This window comes from Caloenas nicobarica, chromosome 15 (genome assembly GCF_036013445.1).
Source record: "Caloenas nicobarica isolate bCalNic1 chromosome 15, bCalNic1.hap1, whole genome shotgun sequence".
In the NCBI taxonomy this organism is placed as follows: domain Eukaryota; kingdom Metazoa; phylum Chordata; class Aves; order Columbiformes; family Columbidae; genus Caloenas; species Caloenas nicobarica.
In genome coordinates this window covers 10,978,235-10,998,811 of record NC_088259.1, presented here as the reverse complement: position 1 = coordinate 10,998,811, position 20,577 = coordinate 10,978,235, and the positions used below count along the sequence as shown (strand labels likewise).

Below are 20,577 nucleotides of genomic sequence, written 5' to 3'. Positions count from 1 at the left end.
TCTGTCTTCTGTGTCCTGCAAAACCCTGTATCATTTTAATGCTTCTTGTTTTGGCTGGAATCAAAATTCCCTTTGGCAACAGAGGGCTTAGAGAAAGGCTGTGTCATTAGAGAGTCAGAGGAGCTGGGTGCCTGGGCAGGGCAGGAGCCCCACAGCCACCAAGATGGAGCTGAGAAGGTCGGTGTCACTGCCTTGGGGACCGTGCAGGTGTTGTACCCCTGAGGACTGGCTGAATCAGAATGAGTGTCACTGTCGTGTCTTTACATCCACTGAGTGATCAGGTAGCTCAGCCGTGCCTTCATGGGGACAGGGTCTAGGTACAGGTTTCTGCTGGGGGCTCACCTGCAGATAACATCCATGTCATTACCATAAGAGAAGGTCGTTGTTCTGTGCTAGACAAAACATGATTTGGTCCTGAGGACTAATCCCATCCCACAGATGCTGCCAGCCTGGTGTTTGAACGGCTTTTAGGACTGCACTGATTACAGGAGCGACAGCCGCATGGAAGTGGGTTAGTGTTTCATGCTCTCCTGCCAGTCTCAAACATGGTAGGATTGGATTTTTTTTTTTATGAGGATTTAACACACAGTCAAAGGATTTGTGGTGTCGGGTTTTTTTACACTAGAGAGCAGCCAGTGCTAAGCCTTTCCATGCCCGGCTTTGTACTTCTGCACCATGCTCGTGTTGCACATCGCTGCCCGTCACGATGCTGAGCAGAAACCTTGGGTCTCGTGGGTTCACACTGGTACAAACATATCACTTTTCCTGGAGTGAAGAATCAAACTGAACCACACTTGGTGACAGCAGAGACACGGCCAGACCGCTCTGCTTGTGCATCCGAACAGCCCTGTATACAGAATTAGTTTAGATCCAATATCACATAAGCTGTCATTTCCATGGTGAGTCAACATAAAGCCCAAGACTTTTAGGTCGAAAAAGAACCTGGACATGGTCTAAAACCTCCTTCCCACGAACAGAGCAATCTCTAAAGGTATATAAGGATGCAAAGGCTCCCACAGGTGTTCAGCTGTAGCCACTTTAGTCCCACTGACATTAGGAGTTTCAGTGCTCTAAAAAATCCCATAAAACACTTATACAAGTCTTCCTTCTCCTGAAGACCTTTGAATGTGTGGTCCTGGGGCCCCAGACCAGCTGCTCTTGCAGCAGGTGGGAAAATTTCCACTGTTTGAGGCATCAGGTCCGGCAGCCTGCAAAGTCACCTGGAAATGAAGTGTTACTGCACCGACGTGCACAGTGCGCTGGGGTCCGGACTTGCACAACCCAGCAAGCAGCTCACCAGAAAAAAACCCCGAATACTGAGGGTTTGCATGAGGGGGATTAGCTTTTCTAGTCTTTATGGTCCTTGAGGGTTTGTGTTTGCAGATAATTCTTTCCACAAATTAAAACCTTCTGCCTCTGGGGAAAGTATTGATTTTTTTTTAACTATATGAGAGTTTTGATACAAATCAAGACATGGAAAAAATCTTTAAATATAGCCTTTCATAGAAAGAATGCAATTTTCACACTTTTAACGCAGCAATTCATAAAAGAGAAAGTCAATGCTATTCTATACAATTTCCCAAGCTCTTTGAAGACTTCCCAGTACACTTATGGAATGAATCAAGGCTTCAAAGAAAGCTCAGAAAAGACTTTTTGAGTTCTGCGTAATTATATTAGGCGAGACTAATTTACAGGTAGGGCAAAGGTTTTGAATGAAAGCCAATAAACTCTGAAGCTCAGGTGACAAAGCATTTCCAGAGTTAAAATGTTTCCTTTTGCTGATGTGCGAACATTGTTCAGCAGTAGGAAAGAAGGAAATTCAGCAACTAAACTGCACTCCAGGGCTCGTGTCTTAGTCTGATCCAGTAAATGTGAGCAAATCATTTCACCCCTGTGTGCACCAACGCAGCCCAGCTGCATCGTGAAGGTTAAATAAAGGAAGCAGGTTCTTTACAAGCACGAATTACTCTGTCGGTGAAACTGTCATTTTGGACCAGCTAAGAGCTTGGTCTGTACTGCTTAATGATCCTTCTTTGTGTCTTGAAGCAACTCCAAAAGATAACTCTTCTTTATATGCAGGTGGCTGTGAGATGTGTTATCTTTTAGAAGCTTGGAAAACTGCTATATATTTAACAAAGGAGGCCCTTAACAGTTTGCATTGGTGGGGTGTATCTAAGAATGTCCTCAGTCCACAGAAGAGTTCTATTATTATTACCAGTATAAATGAGAGGTGATGTTCTCACCATGTGGGTTGCAAAAGACAAAACCCAGCTGGTACTTTCGCTAAACGTGTGGAGCTCTGGAGCACAAAGCCATATAGAGACTTGATCCATCTAAAGAAATCTTTGGCAACAACAACACTACCTATCTTCACTGAAAGAGAAGTTGCATCTTTCTCACATTTATGAATAAAGAAACGTAAGTGCTTCTGATTGCCAATGAACCTGCTCCCCATGTGCTTATGTGCTTCTTACTTTTTTTTTTTTTTTTTTAATGGATCCTTTGTAGCATCCTGAGGTTGTGGTTGAATTCTTTCTCCATCTTTCCATTCATCGCTGGCATTTCTGGATCCCTCCAGAGCAAAGAGACCACACACCTGCACTAGATACTGGGTGTCTCCATCCCAGCAGACAGAGCACCCGGTTGTAGATGAGGCTTCCCTGGTTTCACAGTTTGCAGGGAGATGTGGGGTTGGCTTGGGTTGCAGGGTTGGTTCTGTATGCTAGAGCGCTGAGGTGTAAGACATGTGGCTGTCTGGGGAAGAAGTTAGTGACCTTGTAGCCCTACCACAGGGCAAAGTCCCTATTGGTTTTAGTAGTTGCTTCCACAGTGATTTGGAGCACACAGTTTAGTACTTGTTAATATTTTTAGATTTTAAAACTTGAAAAGGCTTTTAATTTGTCCCACACCCATCTCAGTGATGTTCTGAGCATCCTCCCGAGCTGGACAGCAGAGAGGACAAGCCCCAAGGGTTTGCATGACAGGTCACCATCCCACTGCAGCAACTTGGCCACAGACACACAGGCAAACCCTGCACGTGCCTCGATTTCCCTGGGCGGCTGTTTCTTAAGCTCAGTTCCAGCAGGGTTTTTAGACAGCCCTTAAGGCCCTCACAAAGCCTTCCTGCATTAATTTGACACAAACAGTGACTTCCACTTGATTCAATCACTGCTTAATTTGATCTTCCATTTAATTTTATCAAAACTGTAGTAACCAAATAATTTGTACTAAAAACATTACAACTTCCACTTGTTTATTCTGATCAACTTTTATCCTCTCAGGCACAAGGTTTATTTGATAATTTGATTATAAGATAACAAAACACTCATTAAATCTACAAGGAAAGGACGGAACACAAAAAAAAGTAAGTTAAAAAAATCCTAAGGACGGCTCATAAAAAAGAAAAAATACAATAACATACTGTTATTTAGAAGTCATGCTACACACAATGAAAGCTAAGAAGGATCCTGCTGTTCACAAGATGAAAAGATCAATGGCCTGTTTCAGTTGAGACATTTATGGCAATGAACTGCACTGAAAAGGGGAAGACAACATAATTGGATGCGAATGAATTTGCCCTCTTTGAATGTTGATCCATGCGAATGAACATATGTCAGTGGTTTTTGATTTTTTCCCTCTGTGCAATAAGCCTTCAAAAGCCAGCAGAGTAAGAGACGGGAAGAGATTTCCACTGCAGGCTGTTTCTCTGTTGCTTCGAGAAATAAAACACAATCTCCTGCTCTGCTGACCTTTCTCATCCCTTGACTGTGCCACATCTCTCCTCCCCGCAGGTCAACACTTTCATCTCCTTCGTGTTCCCCATGGTCGTCATTTCGGTGCTCAACACCATCATCGCCAACCAGCTCATGGTCATGTTCAAGCAGGCAGCCCAGGAGAACCAAGTGTGCACCATCGGTGGGCAGCAGACGATGCTCAGCATGTCCATGGAGCCCAGCCGCGTGCAAGCCTTGAAGCACGGCGTCAGGGTCCTGCGTAAGTACTCACTTCTTTTGGCACAGAACGGGCTAGAGGTGTCCAAATAAATACGGTTTGAAGAGTAGTAGGTTGAAATTGGTAAACGCTTTCACCCAAAATGTATCTTAAATGAAAATTAGCTCTCTTTGGAAACCCAAAGTGTCCCCAGATGCTTCGACATTTGCCAAAGTTGCCCAATTCTTGTCTCAAAGCCCCAGACTTTGTTAAATAAATTTGTTTGTTCTCTTGTTTGCTCTCTTTCCTTCTTCATCTATTTCTTGCTGAGTCACCTAAAGTTTTCTAGGGAATTTTACTGTCTATATTCCACTATTTTCTTTTTCTCCCAGAGTCACTTTTCTGAGTCCTAATCTTCCCTTAAAGGATTAAGAAAAACAAAACATATAGGGAGAGGAAGCTAAAGAGATATTTGTGTATTGTTTAATTAATTGTGCTCAATGGAGGAGAAGCTGATAAATGAAAATTTCAACTTTAAGGAAAAAAACATATTTCATGTTCTATGAAATAGAAACAACATTATATCATCAAGTTTTCCTGTTTCTTTTTCTATTTCTGGCCAGCTCCAGCCTGAGCTTCCAAACAACTACATTTAGGGTAATCACAAATAATCCTTTTCTTTTGCCTTTTCTTGTTGATATGTAGTGCTAAAGAACAGACCTGCTCACACACAGACTCTCTGAAAAAGCCAGTAGCCCAGTATTTTAATGACTCAGTCAACAGCAACTTAAGCCTTGCATATATTGCTTTATTCCTTTTTCTGCAGAGCTTTGGTTCAGACAAAGTTTAAATAAAAGATCTTACAACCAGGAATTGAGATGTCCTGCAAAATTCTGGATGGCTCAATTAAATAAGCTGAGGAAAAGACCAAAGAATCTGGTAGCTTAAACTGACAGATGATAAAGCAAAAACTCCTCAAAAATAGTACCCCAAAAAATCTAATAAAGTGTGCCAGTGCTGGTTACGAACTATGAGAGTCCTCATGCACATTCGATGGTGAGAGTTTGTTAGCAGAAAGCTTTCTGACCCTGATTTCATGGCAAAGCTCTTGGCAGCTGAAGTGCTTGGCCAAGGCTACTTTTTCAACCAGTAAAGAAATCCCTAGAGAAGGCACCAAGAACCCCCATGAGATTTTTCCAGCGGTTTTTCACTAGGAATGCACCCACACCGCGCTGTGCCCATGCCATAGCCAAGTCACCGTATGCACCCTGGCTTCGGACGCTGTGCTGGGAGGTGCCTACTGAGAAAAAGGAGAAAAAAACCCAGGAGACATTAAATTCCCCATATCTTGTTGAGCTGTGGTTATTTACTCTCCCTGCACCCTGGTTAACCATCGTCCACCCCGTTAACCATCATCCAGAGCCTTGCTTCAGTGCTGAGCCTGCAAGGACAGGGCCACGCACGTCCCTCAGTTCCCCACTATCTTTTTCTGGTTCTAGATGCTTCTGCCTGCTGCAAATAAGTGAGAAGATGCCTTTTCTCACTTGCACTACAACATCTCACACCTCTCTCTGTCCTTTTAGTATTGTATAGTCTATCAACATCAAGAGAGGAGACCTAAATTTACACCTGCTGCTCCCTGAGCATTTCTCGGGGGTGGTGGACAAGCATCCCTCACCAACAGGTCTGTGTTTTCTCGAAGACAATGAAAACCAGCCCTTCTTTCTCCAAACAATAAGCATGATCTTCTTCAAATTTTTGCTTTTGTTACGTGCTACAAAAGCTGAGAAAAGTTAGCAAAAGTGAGGGCTTCGGTCTGGAGCTTGAAATGATGTAAAAGCAGGTTCAACGTGGCTCCATGACCAGCACAGATATTAAGGTTCATCTCTGCTTTGCCACCCCGGCAGCAGGACTGAGGTCCTTCCCTGCTGGAAGACAATGAGAGAGAGGTCGCTTGCTCCCTTTCTGGGCTGAGTAAGATCAGATAAATAAGAAATCCACCATCAATTTGCCTGTGATTCACCACAGCATGCAGGAAGGCTTTTTTTATCTGGCAAGTGTGAGCGAAATCCTGCTTCATTTCATTTTTCAGATGCACTTGATTACTGGAGCTGTTTGATTCACTTTTACTTTTGTCACCTGTTCCCTGCAACTATTTTTTAATAAACCAGGCTTCTGAGCTGTCTGAAAAGTAGCAAAAAATAAACAAGGATGCACATGATTTATCCTGGATCCATGGCAGCCAAAACCATGTACACAGTCCAGGCTAGTTTATGGAAGAGGATGAGAAAAGAAAAATGACACATCCTCACAAATAAAACTGTCGGCAGAAAATCAAAGCTTCATGGATGTTAAAGTATTTTCCATTTCCAAAACTGAACTTCAGCCTGAAGTACAGAGAGCTTGATTTTGTTTTAAGGGTGAAAAGTTTCAGAACTTGTAAAACTAGTGCTCAGAAAAGAAATTTGTGCAGTTTGTGGTGTGCAGAGTTGTTGGATGAGATCAGAGCAGCAAACGCATTTCTTCCTTTCTCCAGATCTACTGAGATTATGTATTTATTTACATTGAAATAGGAGCTAAAAGTGGTCGGGTTAACAGCTTCATTCAAAACAACCACAACATCATTTTCCTCCCCTTTGGTAGCATTTATGTGTTTTCTTGGCTCTGCCTGACTTTGGTCATGTACAAATTAATTAGGGAGATCAGGACCAAGGAATGTGTCAGCCCTGCTGCCTGGGAGCCAACTCGTTATTTCATTAAGCATCTGATTTCTGATTGTAATTCCCTCTCTGGTCTCAACATTCATCAGGTGAGAGGATCCAAATTCAGAGAGTTGGAAGTGCTGGCAGCTTCCCAGCTCTTTCGTGAGAATAACGGGGCAATGTCTGCACCAGTGCTGCCACTAAAAATACCTCCCACTAAGATATTTCATACCCTCCTTCATCCACCCAATATTCCTGCAATTTCTCCAGTTATAAACCACCTCCATTTTTTGTTATTATTCCTTGGCTATATTGTAGTGCTGGGAAGCTGGGTCTCTTGGGCATTGCATGATGCTTCATGAAGGGTGAATATTCCTGACCGTACACCCTGATACGCCGATCACTTGATAACATCCCAAAAAAATCTTAAACACGTACGTACACTAATGCACCCTTGAGAACAAGGAGCTTTCAGCAGGTAAAACCTCACGTACACTGCCCAGACCATTGCGTATTCAGACATAGAGAAACAGAAGGAAAGAGTTCTGGAACGGCACAGCTGAGCCCTGCTAACAATGCTGAAACAAATTAATGGGCATCAAGGGGAGGCTTTGAGCGTCCCTTGTGGACCTTGGTTAAGCCTATTATAGTGTGATCAGTTCCAGGTAGCATTTGCTCCCTTACAGAAGCTGCTTAGTGAACACAATTATAAAGCACTTAGAGAGGTTTAACCAATTAAAAATCTATCCTTCAGTCTCCCACAGCTGGCTGGGTGATGCCTCTGTAAGTTGATTTTTAGGAGATGAAGTCAAACCACATTTTTTAACTGAACGTCTAAGAATTTTAAAACTATTATTTCAGGGTCTCTACATTTCTTCAAGTAATACTAGACAAATGCCAAGTATTAATGAAGAATCCGTGCAGCCCACATTTCATCAACTTGTGTATGAATAATCCCTTTTCTGAACAAATGTTTTGAAGAGTTCATTCATTTCTTGTCAGTGATGTTCCGAGTCTGAGTTATCCATCTGAGGAGGAAAATGTTGCTATGAGATTTAATGTAACTATCCCACGAACAGGAATAACAAATAATGGCAAATACTTCACAGCCACAATACACAGAGGAGCACCAGTCTGAAAATCTGCACCTTAAGCAGTTGTATTTTGTAATTCCTATATTCTAAGGAAATCAGATTTGTCTGTATCGCTAATAAAAAGTCTGAGCAACTGCAAGTGGAGTTCAGCAAAACCCCTGCGATATTAAGCATGAGTGGAAGCTGAGTTTAGCAGCTGAAGTGACACATTGAAATTCAGAAGGATAAATTAGTTCTATAACGGTTGTATATATTTCCCAGAGATGTTTGTATGTGTAGCTTTACTTTCCAGCCTGCCAAGTAACATGAAGCGAGCAGTATGGGGTCACTTTATAAACCACGGCGGTAGCTCTTGGGACACAGAAACTCTTTTTTTCCTCTCCCAAGACGTGTCCCTTCGCTGGCACCGCAGCTTGGGCTGGCGAGACATTTCTGCTGGGATTCAGGATCTACTGCCTGCATCTCTGAAGACAACTATAGAGTGGGTCATGCCCAGCAAGCAGATTTTCCAGGTGTTAAATCCTGTCCATATGAGTGTTTAAAAAGTTAAGTGATGTGTTTTTAAACACAAAATCTGGCCAGGGCCTTAGTCATTGCAGAAGCATGAAGTAAATACAGCCCCAGGATCCCTCTGGTGAGCAGAAACTGTTCAGGGAGGAATAAAGGACACGTGAAACTCAAAACTGGAGAGGAAAGAAGAAAAGGGCTGCAGAGGATGCCAGCTCAGGTTAGACCTGATCTTGCCAAATAGAAAGAGCCTTGAACCTGGTGAGGAGAAGACAGGAACTCTTTTCCATCCTTCAAATGGGAAATCTTTTTTCCTTCTTCCTCCTTCTCCTCCAAACACCCAGACACCCCTGGGTGGAATGGCACAAATGAAGTTCAAATGGAATAAAGAAATTTCTTTCTTTGCCCCAAAATTAATTATCTTAGAAGGAAACTGGGCAAGACACCCTGGTTTGCACTGTCATCAGGGACGTGCTGCTTGCACCCTGTTCTTGGGACAGCTCTTAACCTTCATTTTCTGCCTTGCTTCTATGGATGAAATGAGTGCCAGTGTATGATTTAATCACCAGCATGAGCAGGGGTAGGAATTCACATCCATTTTCAAATCTGTCAGCTGAAGCCACTGAAAATCAGGACTGGAGAATATAGTCTGAGTAAAATATGTTGGGTTTGCATGCCAAAAGATTTTCTGTCTCGCTTCCATTAACAGAGAAATATTTAGGGGAACATGGCTGCTTTCAAGCAAGATAGCATTTTCTACCCCTTAATCCAAAAAAAGAAACAATCCTTCTGCAGTAAAAAAAAAAAAAAAAAAAAAAAAAGAAGGAAAATGGTACAGAAAAATAAAACGCGAAGCTCTGGCTGCTGAGAATGGAAATTAAGGAGTCAAATCTAATGTTTACGCTGCTCAGTAACATGTGCAAGAGCACAGGGGGATTGTATCCAGCAAACGCTGAGTGTTTTCAGTGGTGCCTAAAGGAGCTGAGGGCTCCCCAGGACCATTGCTATTCTTAGTTTCTCCTTCTTTGCTCTCCTGAGCACTACTGGTGCATACTGGTGGTCCCCGATCTCTGCTGGTTGTTATCGACTTTTATGGAAATCCTTTCTTCTGCAGCCTTGTGACCCAAATACCAGCATAAGCAGTTTTAATTTTACTAGGCTCATCCCCACCCTTGCAGCTGCCACAATCCCTAGTTTGCGGGCCTCATGGTATAAATATTGCCCACAACCTGTCAGGTAGTGCATCATGTTAGAATAAACAGCTCCTCGGGGTTGAACTAGGCAGTGCCAGCTCCATCTACACTTGGCCCAGCTTTTACCATCTCTCATATCAAACGGTACAGCGACACCCGCTTCCCTTTGTGAGAGATTCTCTTTGACTAAGTAAGCACATAAAACCCAAGAGCTTTGAATACACGAGGACTTTTTCTCCAGAAACCAGCATTAATGCAAATCCCTGACATGAACCCCATAACACTGTCATATACATTACTAGTACCAGCTGGAGTGTGTATTTCTTGGGCAGAGCTGGAGACATGGTCATCGATGAGATGAAATGCAGAAAAAGCTGCGAGATGTTACTCAGATGGGTCAGTACTGACCCAAACATCTGCTGCCTTTGCTTAGAAATTATGACATGATGCTCCCCAACTGTATGTATTTATGCTCTCTTTGAAATGCAGCAAAAAGGAAATAAATTGGCCAAAATCATCTGAATGAAGCTATCAAGGAAGGTTGGACCTGAGCTTCTCTACAGGCACCAGTGGAGGTGGCTGGAAGAGGGAGCAGCATCTCTTTCCTTGCTCTCCTGGAGAGAAAGGAGGAGAGGACAGAGGGACACCCTCACCTGGGGCCATCCCAGAGGGGATGGGAGAGGCAAAGCCAGCAGGAAGACAACAGCCAAGTGCTTTGTGCTGCAGCAGCTCCCTGGGTCCCACATGAGTTGGCAGCAGCAGCACATTCCCCATCACCGCCCCTGCCCTGAGTCACACCGAGCCTCAGATGGCCCCCGAAGAGGGATGGAGGGCTGAAAATCACTCCCAAATGTGTCTCCCATACTCAGTTAAACCAGCCACCGTGCACTCACTGTGGTCTTTTTACACATTATATATTCCTCCATGCTCATGCTAACCCAACGTGAGCTTTTTGAGATGCTGGCCCTGGAGAAGGACTGTCTGCCAGTTTCAGCCACAGGATACACACAAGGTAAAATCAAATACTGAGTTCAGTCTAATATAATTTAACTTCCAGGATTGCTTCCACATCCAGTTTAGCCTGAAAATCAAAATTGGCACAGTTTAAATCTTCTTTTGCACAATGAAAAAGATGTCACTCAAAATTTATGTTTCTCTCTGCAGCACTTCCTGCAAGATGAACAAACAAGGGCTCGGTCTCCGCCGCTCCTCCTGCCTCTCTCCCCTTCTTCCTTGGGCTGCAGTTCAAATGGGCAGAGAATAGCACCATTATAAGACAAAATAGAAAGCCATAGGATGCAATAATTCAGGTTTTAATATGTGTTTACATTGGGAGTTTGATTTAGGGAGACGCAGCTCAGTGGAAGGATCATTTCCCAGTCCGCTTGCTCAGGTCCCCTCTCTGCTCCCCAGCCCTGGGCTGATCCACAGGTTTGGCACCTTGTTTGCTCCAATGTGGGAAATATCAGAAGTCCACAGAGCAGCCCTGCTCCTATTAAGACCATACTGAATTAATTAGAAGCGGGGGATGTATCTGGTTTATTTTTAGTTCAAAAAAAAGAGGCAGGAAATCGCAAGCCTCAAAAACACCATCCTGGACAGTCACCCCCAACACGCATTGGGTCTAATCCTTCCACTGCTGTGCTCAGCTCCACCAGGCTGACCTGCTCCATCTTGCACCAACAAAGAAACCCCTCTGTTAAGCCTTAAGATGGTGGAGAACAGGTCTTAAGAGCCAATAACAGTAATAAAAATAATTTTGGCAGCCACTTTGCCCATCACATGTTTTACAACTCACCTGTTTTGATAAGCCTGTACTCAAAGAGACAGAATACAGCTGCAAAAGGCACCAGGTATCTGGGAGAAAAGGGCATTTTTACCCTGTGTTAGATGGAAGTTAATACATCCCCACATTTCAAATCCATCTCTGGAGAGGGGACCCAAAAGGGCAGGATTGCCACCCTAAATCTGCTTCATCCCTTGTATGATAAAACTGAAACATAGGGATTAAGGGTGACAAATACAGGTCAGGGTCTCCTAATCTGCGTGGCAGGGGCTGGCAGCACAGAACTGCTCAGCTTGTTATCCAGCTGGGATTTCAAAATCAGACCATAAGTGTCTCCAATGCACTTAGCTATGTGTTTAATAGAGTTTTAATTGCAGAGTGATTGCATGTGATATTATAGAATTACCAGAGATTACTTAATTGACTATTGGTTTGCTGAGGTTAAACAGATATTTCTCTCAATATGTGTTTTTGCTGCTATAGATCCCTGCCTCTGTATTATTTGGCACAGCATTGTCTGAGCAACAGAAGCAGAGCTCTTCCACCAGGAGAAAACCACTTTCATTTAACATGTTGGTAAATTTAACAGGCAGATGTGTAAGACACTTAAAATTGGCTGTAGAAAGAATCCAGATCCTGCTGTTCTTGAAGAGCTGCCTTCAGGGGTAAGCAGCTGGAAAGTGCCGGTATTTGGAGGTTTCTGCAAAAATTATGATGTGCACAAATGAACTTGTGTTGGAAACCATTTGGAAAACTGCTTTCGCAGCCTGAAAATCCAGTTAATCCTGCACAGGCACTGGGAAAGCAGATGGACTGGAGCTGTGATGTTGGCTCCTTCCCATTGGCCCAAGGCTGATGGATGGAGAGGGAGAGGCTGGAGAGAATCGCTTCCCCTGTAGCCCCTGGAGGCATCTCCTGGGGCATCATGGGTGGAGTGCTCCATGCAGGGCAAACCAAAGGTCCACCCAATAGAGAAATTAATTTCTAGAGGTAGCCAAATGCAGGTGCCCAGAAATGTGAAAGAGCAAGGCTGGCATCCAGCACTGCCCCTGAGATTCTCGGTGGATCTCCTCGCTTCTCCTGTGCCACATGTCATTTCTGGGCTGTCCCCATAGAAGTCCCAACAAAGCTCAGGGCAGGATCTGACACAGGTCAAATTCATTCACTTGATGGCATCTGAAGAGCCACTGGCCATCTAGTGATGAATTACATCTGCGATCACAATGACCATATAGCAGCCAAAGATATTCAGATTGAAATAATGAATTCACTTGGACAAGAAAATAAAAACAGACCCTCTAGCCTTTTTTCCAAAACACGTCCCTTCAGCTGCCTAAAATTTTATTGAATAAATGATTTTTGCAGCATTCCTGGAAGATGTTCTCATACATCATGCAGCCTGATGCTAAAAGAAGATAACTATTTCCATTGTTAGTTATGTGTTTAATAACAGAAATAGCATATGGAGTGGAAGTAAAGCTGTGAGTACAGAGCTGGACACCAGGAATTATTTAATTTCTGTACAAATTAGGCAGTGACACTACTAGTGCTGACACGCACAAAAATAGGGCACAGACACTTCCCTCCCCACTGTGTCACTGAAGCCTCCCCTGTGCCTCTTGGCTGAGAAATGGTGATAGGGAAATGCAACCACAGCCAGACTTGCTCCTCCTGGACAGTGTTTTTCAAGGAAAAACACTTCTTCTGCAGATCTCCTCTATGAGCTATGGCACAGTCCCTGTGGGATGACAGCATCTGGGTTTGGGACATATCCACATAAACATTTTCAATCCCAAAGCAGAAGGAAAAGCAGCTTTTGCCTCCACGTGCCAAATCCGCATTGCACTGGTGGTGCGTAGCTCCGTAAAAGAGCTTTGCTGCTCCCTAGCCCTTTACAGGTCACATAAAGGACAAGAGTGATGTGGCCCTTATTCTCTGTAGAGCAAATCTGGGATAAAAAATTAACATAATTATTTTATTTAGCCTTGATTTTCTTCTTGTCTTTTATTGTGTTATGTTTTAACTGAGATTTCTTTATTTCCTGCTAGGATTCTGCCAGAATCCTGTCATTTCATACAGAGGTAGAAATGCATATTACAAAAGGAAACAAATCTTTCTCTTGATTGTCTGTTATATCTAGTCTTTAATCTAAATTGACAAACACGCTCTACCAGCAGCACTTTTATCCTTCAGAGTTGTTGCATTTTATTTTCCTTTGTTTGATATCCCTCGGCAGGAATCTGGAAAAGAAAAAAACTTATTGTCTTTCTCTGCTTACCATTGTATTAATCATTTTTATTATGGTAATATCCAGACCCAAGTGTCTTGTAATCACTGTCTCAGGTATTGCACAAATGTAGAACAAAAGAATGAGCCTTGATTCCAGAAAGCAGCTCCCGAGGCTGTTTAATGATCCCCAGCACTGCGGGGACTGCGGCCAGTGGCTCCTTGTAACAAAGTAATGGGATTATAGTGTCCCTGGCTCCTTGTCTACCTGGATGAAAAACACACACTAACAGTCTCTGCAAGTACTTTGAACAAAATACCCAATGCCACAAGGGCATGAAACACAAGGACGGATGCAAATACAATTTTGTTTTAGCCAGTGTCTGAACTAGACATCAGCAGTCTTTTATCCGTATCATACCTTCTTTTGTTCGTAATGTCACTGCCCCTGTACTTACAGTGATTTCCTAATATTTCTGTTATGCTTGTTTTTGCAGACATCTGCACGCTAGTTGTCCCTCAGGGTTATTAATTCTTTGCAAACGGCAACAGAAGGACAAAGTGGGGCTTTAGGAAAATAGTTTACAGTGATAAACACCACACAGACACGTTCCTTTTTCACGCCTGGTGAAGAATTGCTCACGAAAAGTAATGGGCTTTTTTTCATACCTTGCAGGTGCTGTGGTGATTGCCTTTGTGGTCTGCTGGCTCCCGTATCACATACGGCGTCTCATGTTTTGCTATGTCCCCTCCAGTCACTGGACAGAGTGAGTCACGATGTGGGGGACGAGCTCCCCCCGTGCCGGGAGGGGTGGTGGGGTCAGGCTGGGGCTGCCAGGAGCAGAATTTGGGATGGAAATGGGGATCTGAGAGCAAAGGCATTCTCCATGTGAGGGGTTAAAGCCTCAACCTCTTAATTATTGTTTTGCTTTTCCTTTTTGCATTCCTTACCATTATTGTCAGCCAAATTATGAGTCCCAGTTTTATCATTAAATCCCCCAGATGTGGCTGAAGGAAGTGTTGGCTTGAACCAAAATGCATCTGCATGCCCTTCCTTCTTCTGTGGCTGAGACCACAGACCTGCCCCTGTTAACAACAGTGATGTATATTCACCCGTGACGGTCCTTGATGAAATGACATTTGGACGAGGGGTTTTATACATCTGGAGTGGATTGCTGTCTCCATGGTGGAGATATCGATCACTGGCCCTAAGATGGAGCAGCTCCTGTCAATGCACAATTCAGCTTCACGATGTCACATTTCCTTAGTGACAGGAGGGATTACACAGGTGGGGAAATAACTGTGCTGCTTACTGAGGCTGGGGCAGCTTATTTACTGGGGTTTGCAGGGAGTGGATCAAAATTAAATTCTAGTAGTTGCCACGGATTAGAAAATGTCCAGATTCTGAGAGAATTTAGGGATAATTGCACGTCTACATTAAACGCACTTGCACAATTCACAGATGTGCAAGGGTACATGAACAGCTCTGTTTCTCAGCAAAGCAGCCATGGAACTGATGATTCGTTTTAAATATGCAATTAAATGCTAATGCTGTCTGGGGATATATGCCCAGGTAGCCTGAGACTCCATGAGATGCGCTCAGTGAAAAACGTGTCTTTCGTCTCATGGTGTTATGTCCCTCATCTCTCAGAGACCAAGTCTGTTTCCTACAATGAACAGGAAAAGAAAAATAATCTACAATACCAAAAAACAGAACAACTATGAGGCACTAAAATTTCATAAACTCCAAGTGCAAAAAATAGTAATTTAGCAGTCTACTGGATGGAACTGTACATCCGTCCATAGTAAAAAACAAACCCTACCTTCAATCAAGAGAACAGAGCTCTAGGCACACGCTGGCACAAACTGTTGTTTCTTGTTTGTTTTCCTATATGAAAGACACTTAAAGCGGCAATCAATTATGTAGCAACTGCGTTTGCTTTGAGCAAGAGAAGTCTCTCTGTAGTTAGTGCGAATTTATGCATTGTGGTTGCATTAACTTATTTTTTTCCTTCTTTTAAAAGCCATGAGCAATTTTAGGAAAACATTGAATTTACAGGTATATTACGAATGGTGAACCATCAGTACGGCAGCTTATCAAGAGCTTGCAGCAGCTTGACGTGTTCGTTTATAAACGCATGTGCCTAACCCCGAAGAAGAGAAATTTTTGCTATATTAATTCTTCACAGATACATAGAGAAACTCTGCTTGTAAGAGCTGGAAGGGCCACACAGTGCTTGGCAGTGCGGAGAGGGTGTGGAGGTGTTGGTGATGTACTCCAGCACACACCTATTTATCTTTTGTTAGACAGTACTCAGACTAACAAAAAGGTCTTTCCATGGAGATAAATGATCCTGTGGAACGTCTTCCTAAAAATGAGACCCACATTGTTTATAAACACTTTGCCAGCTCAGAGCTGTTGATCTCAGTTGTCCCAAGGAGAGATATTTCCAAAGGAAAAAAAAAAAAAAAGACTCTAAGCATTTTCAATAAATTCTAGTTGAAAACATTATATTTTAAGGTCAGGATATGTTTCCAACACATGCTATCATCAACTTATCCCCAGAATAGAGACTGCTCTCCCAGATTACAGACAAATCCCAACTCAGGGACCGCTGAATGAGCTGGTGCAGCTCTCGCTGCCAATGGGAGGGCGGCTGCATCTGTTACCGGATCCTGGCTCTTCTGCAGGCTCTGTAGACCAGAACCGCAGCCAGAAAAGTCAAGCTAATGTATATGCGTGACACAGAAACAAATTTCCATCTGGCTTCTCAGTTTCCAGAATGCCATTTTCAAAGACAAAATGAAAGCATGAGGTAAATATGATGGCATGAGGTCATAAATAAGTTGCTGCTAGTGACTGGGGTAAGACCTTTGCAGAGGCATTTGACTGACATTTGTGCAGCTCCAACTGAAAACACAGATGTTCTCCTGGTGGCTCATGCACCATTGCTAAGGCCATACCCCCAACCAAGAAAGGCTAGCTCATGGTTTTCTCACCCTTGTGACTTCATATTATTGCAGTTTTCCACACACTACTTAGATTTTTATCTTTCATCTGTCCTTGCAGCTTCCTTTTCAACTTCTACCACTACTTCTACATGCTGACAAATGTCCTTTTCTACGTCAGTTCAGCAATCAACCCCATCCTCTACAACCTGGTGTCTGCAAACTTTCGACAGATCTTCCTCTCTACTCTCACACTCCTGTGCCTGCCCTGGAGGAAGAAGAAGAAACGATTGGCCTTCACCAGGAAATCCAACAGCATCTCCAGCAACCACACGTTTTCCAGCCAGGTCACAAGGGAAACTACGTACTGAAGCCAAAGGAGGAAGGGAAATGCATTTCATCGTGGAGTAAAAACTTGAGAGAGGCCTCTGTGACTTTCATGCATGGTCTCCAAATTCACATAACACGAGTGCATTTAGCAAAGTCGTTTTTGTTGGAAAAATAGGCTTTGTGCTGCCAGTAACTTTGAGGTTATTTTAAAGCATTGGCCTTGCCTCTTGTGAGTAATGTCTACGCGTTTTGTAACTTCAGTCTGGCATAAATCCAGGTGCAGTGTTAACTGGGAAGCCAAAATATGTTAAACTTAGGCAAAATCATACTGCATTTCATCCTTTTCTCAGTGCAGAGATGCCATGTTCACATCCAAGGGTTTGTGATCACGTCTCTTGGTGGCACCGAGCAGAGAGTCTGACGAGGAGAAAGCAGGTTTGAACAGAAAGGGATGTTTTTGGAGAATGGACATGCTCATCTATGGGATGTTCAATGAACAAGGAGTGAAAACTCAGGGAGCCAGGTGGTTATTTTAGAAATATAGCTAAATTATGATTAATATGACCTAGGTGCTCAAGAGAGCCACTCTGGCTCCTTGAAATTAAATACCAACAGATGATGCCTTACCTAGATTGGGGTGGGTATGGCCTGGAGAAATGGGGGGTCATCTTTTACTTTAGGACATATATAGTGCCTGACATGGTGAACTCCCTCTCTCACTGGTATTGGTACTTAAACACCAATAAATAACTAAGTCTCTGGCAAAGAATGCAGAAACTGTGCCCAGCTGGAGTGCTGAAAATGAGCAGAAATGGAAAATCTTACTGTTGCCATACAGCCAAATCCTATTTTTCAGCAGGGAGAACAGTTAGCTGACCTGCATTAAGAGGTGAGAAAACTCTAGGCTCATGAGGGTTCCAGGCTGCTGAGATAAGAGCAACCTGCCCCAATTCTGTGGGACCTTCCAATCTTTCCCATTCTTATTCCGGTTTTACTTGTTTTTTCAACATTTTCACAAGGCTGATGTCTCATATGTGATAGCAGTTGTAGGCAGCAGGGCCTCTTGTCCTACCTTTTGTTTCTTTTTGCTACCAGACCTGTTGGCACCTTGTTCTGCACACGCAAATCTTCAGATAGTGCAAATGAAGAACACGAGAAGTTCTGACCTGGGAGTCTTCACTCTAAAACAACTTTCTTTTAGCAAGCCAGAGGAAAAAAAACAAGATCTGAAAATTCTCTTTGAAATTTCTCAGCTGGCCAAGATCAGTAGCATGCGCTTTTCTCCCATACGGTTTCCCATCTAACAGCCCAGTATGTGATGCAGCAAATCACTCCAGAGCCTTTAGCACCAGAGATCACAGGCCTCTGGGACAAGCTGAAGGGCTGTCCCCGCTGTCACATAACCAAATGGTGACTTGTATGGACCTGGAACCAGCAAATGATCCTGCACAACCTCTGCTGTGATTTTGCTGGTGGTGACCTTGTGTCCCCCATCACACCACACTTCACTAGGAGAGCAGGACTTGCCTTTTTATGACAACAAATTAAAAGAGCCACTTGGCTCAATTCAGCTTTCTGGGCTTTCCCCATAACCTGTCACTTTTCAACTAATGCGCACCTTTGGTATGTGACAGAAGTCTCAATGCTGGAGATGTGGATCTGGCCCCAGTGAACCATCACATAATGATGGAGACCAGTTACTGATCCACTGGGTACCAGTGACTTCTGCTACACACCTGGTTACCATCAGCCATTACCTCCAACCACACCTACCAAGGATGGGAGATTATTTTAATGCCTAGTACAGAACCACTCCAAAAGAAAGGGCTCAAAATAGAAATCAGTGGGGCTTTAGTTTCTTCCGATTCAGCCAAACTGCAAGCTCTGTCCTGTCATGCCTTCTTTTAACTTCTTGCCCTGGTTGTACCAAACAGAGGGTAGAGATTATATTTGACAAAGCACTTTTGTTGCTCGTGCACAGTTGACTCCTCTTTGGCAGGAAAAACAGGTAATCAAAAAAAAGAAAGGAGAGAGAGAGACTGGTCTCTTTAGAAGGAAATCTGTGAGGAACCAGCAAATGTTATTTGTGTGTGTGTTGGAAGTGGCTTGGGTAAGTTGGAAGAAGAAGCTCTAGAAGACCTGTACATACTGCCCTGTGGAAAAGTCCAGGTACGATGAGCAGAAGAAGAGGAGTATTAATATCACACACTTAACATTGGCCTTCCAGGCAAGACACTTCAAGTGCTTCTGGAGAGGACTCAAATTTTTTAACTTCACTTCTAAATAGAGCCAACAGCTGGGAGGTGGTTTCTGAAACCTCCCACAGAAGCTGTAACTGTGTGTTGCTTCGACTTTCATTAGGATTTAACATCCTGCGTGTCTCAGTTGCTTTTGAAATGCTAAACATTAATATACTTGTTCAACACCAACCTGCTGAAATGTACTTGATTATCTTAGAAAACACTGTACAAAAAATTGTTTCACATAAGATGCTTCGCTTAGATTTTCATTACTGACATACACTGGCAACTTACAGAATATTCGATCACAGCTCAGAGAAACTGGTAGGTTTATTTTTGGTTTGACATGAAAATGGGAACAAGCTGGAGTAAAAACAAACTTATCATAAACTCTTTCCACAATGTTTGTTGGGCCACTCAAGTCCCGAAGAGCTGATTATGCGGGGGGATTTATCCAAGTGGTTTGCTGGCATCCACAGCTCTGTTCCTGCAGTTTAACACGGGAGCAAACCAGAATCTATGGCCTTAATCTGAGATTGCAGCTCAAAGCTACCTCTTCCACTGGCGAAATCTGACTACCTTGAGCTGAGAAGTATAGGTTACAGCTGGCTTCATCCTCTCCCCCCTCCTCACCTAGTTTTGCTGTATTCAACCTAGAGATTTAGTTCCCTTGAGCTCGAAGAATTGAGGATAACTCACTGCAACGGCTCACGATTTTATAAAGGAAAGTGTGATACTGTAGAGAAGAAAAAGGTACAAACTGCCCAGCACATAACAGAAAAATGGTTCTTTCCATGCCTTTTAACAACGGTTGAACTACTGACCCAACAAGGTTTAGCTTTAAACCTAATCGAGCGTAAATAGCTGTTGCCAGCAGACGAAACTCATCCTCCCATGCTTTGTGTTCCTGTCTTGTGGGAACTCTCCACTGGGGCAGGGAGGCGAGTGTTGGTGCGGCACGCTCTTAATCTATGCAAATTTCCTATAAGTGTTTTGAACTGTTTGTTTCGACTAACAAAAAAAAAAAATCTGTTCAATCCACAGATGTGAAGTGCTGCCAGATGGATTCTGAGAAATTCCCATCTGAAGGGAGTCGATCAAGCAACCTCTTCAAATATTATTTTGAGGTTTTGTTTCTCTTCACAGTGTTCTTGTCAGGGCCATCCATTTGGCAGCATGTGAAATCAGATTTCAAAGTCATGATGCTATTCGGAAATTTCCCCCAGACAGGACATTCTCACCAAAGCCCAGTACACATCAGTGTTTGAATGCTCTACTGAGCTTGTCTTTTTTTTTTTTTTTTTTTTGTAAAGTGCATGAGCCTTCGCTTCAGCAACTGCGCCCGAAAAGAGAAAACTAAATGGAAAAGTCAGTGAGGCGAGTTAGCAGGACACATGCTGTAGACACAACGGTAGTAGGACCTTTGCATTTATAGCGTCAAACATTCAGCGAAATGCAGACCCAGGGTGCGCTGTTGCTGCAAACAGCTCATTTTGTAGTTTGAACCCATAGTCTGTGTGTCTGTCACCATGACCTGCCCTGGGGAGGGACAGACATCCAGATGGCATGAGAGCGCTGGAGCTTCCCCGTGCAATGCCTTGAGTGTCAGTCTGGTACCTT

At 43.4% G+C, this 20,577-nt stretch overlaps 1 protein-coding gene across 1 annotated transcript in view; it reads left to right on the top strand.

Moving 5' to 3' along the window:
• The window catches only part of NTSR1 (neurotensin receptor 1), a 53,065-nt gene extending 32,792 nt beyond the window's left edge, over positions 1-20,273 (top strand). The window contains exons 2-4 of the mRNA XM_065645678.1: positions 3,792-3,993; positions 14,115-14,205; positions 16,509-20,273. Coding sequence (XP_065501750.1) covers positions 3,792-3,993; positions 14,115-14,205; positions 16,509-16,758 — 543 coding nt within the window. The 3' untranslated portion in view covers positions 16,759-20,273. The remainder of the gene's footprint in view (positions 1-3,791; positions 3,994-14,114; positions 14,206-16,508) is intronic.
• Positions 20,274-20,577: the final 304 nt, after the last annotated feature.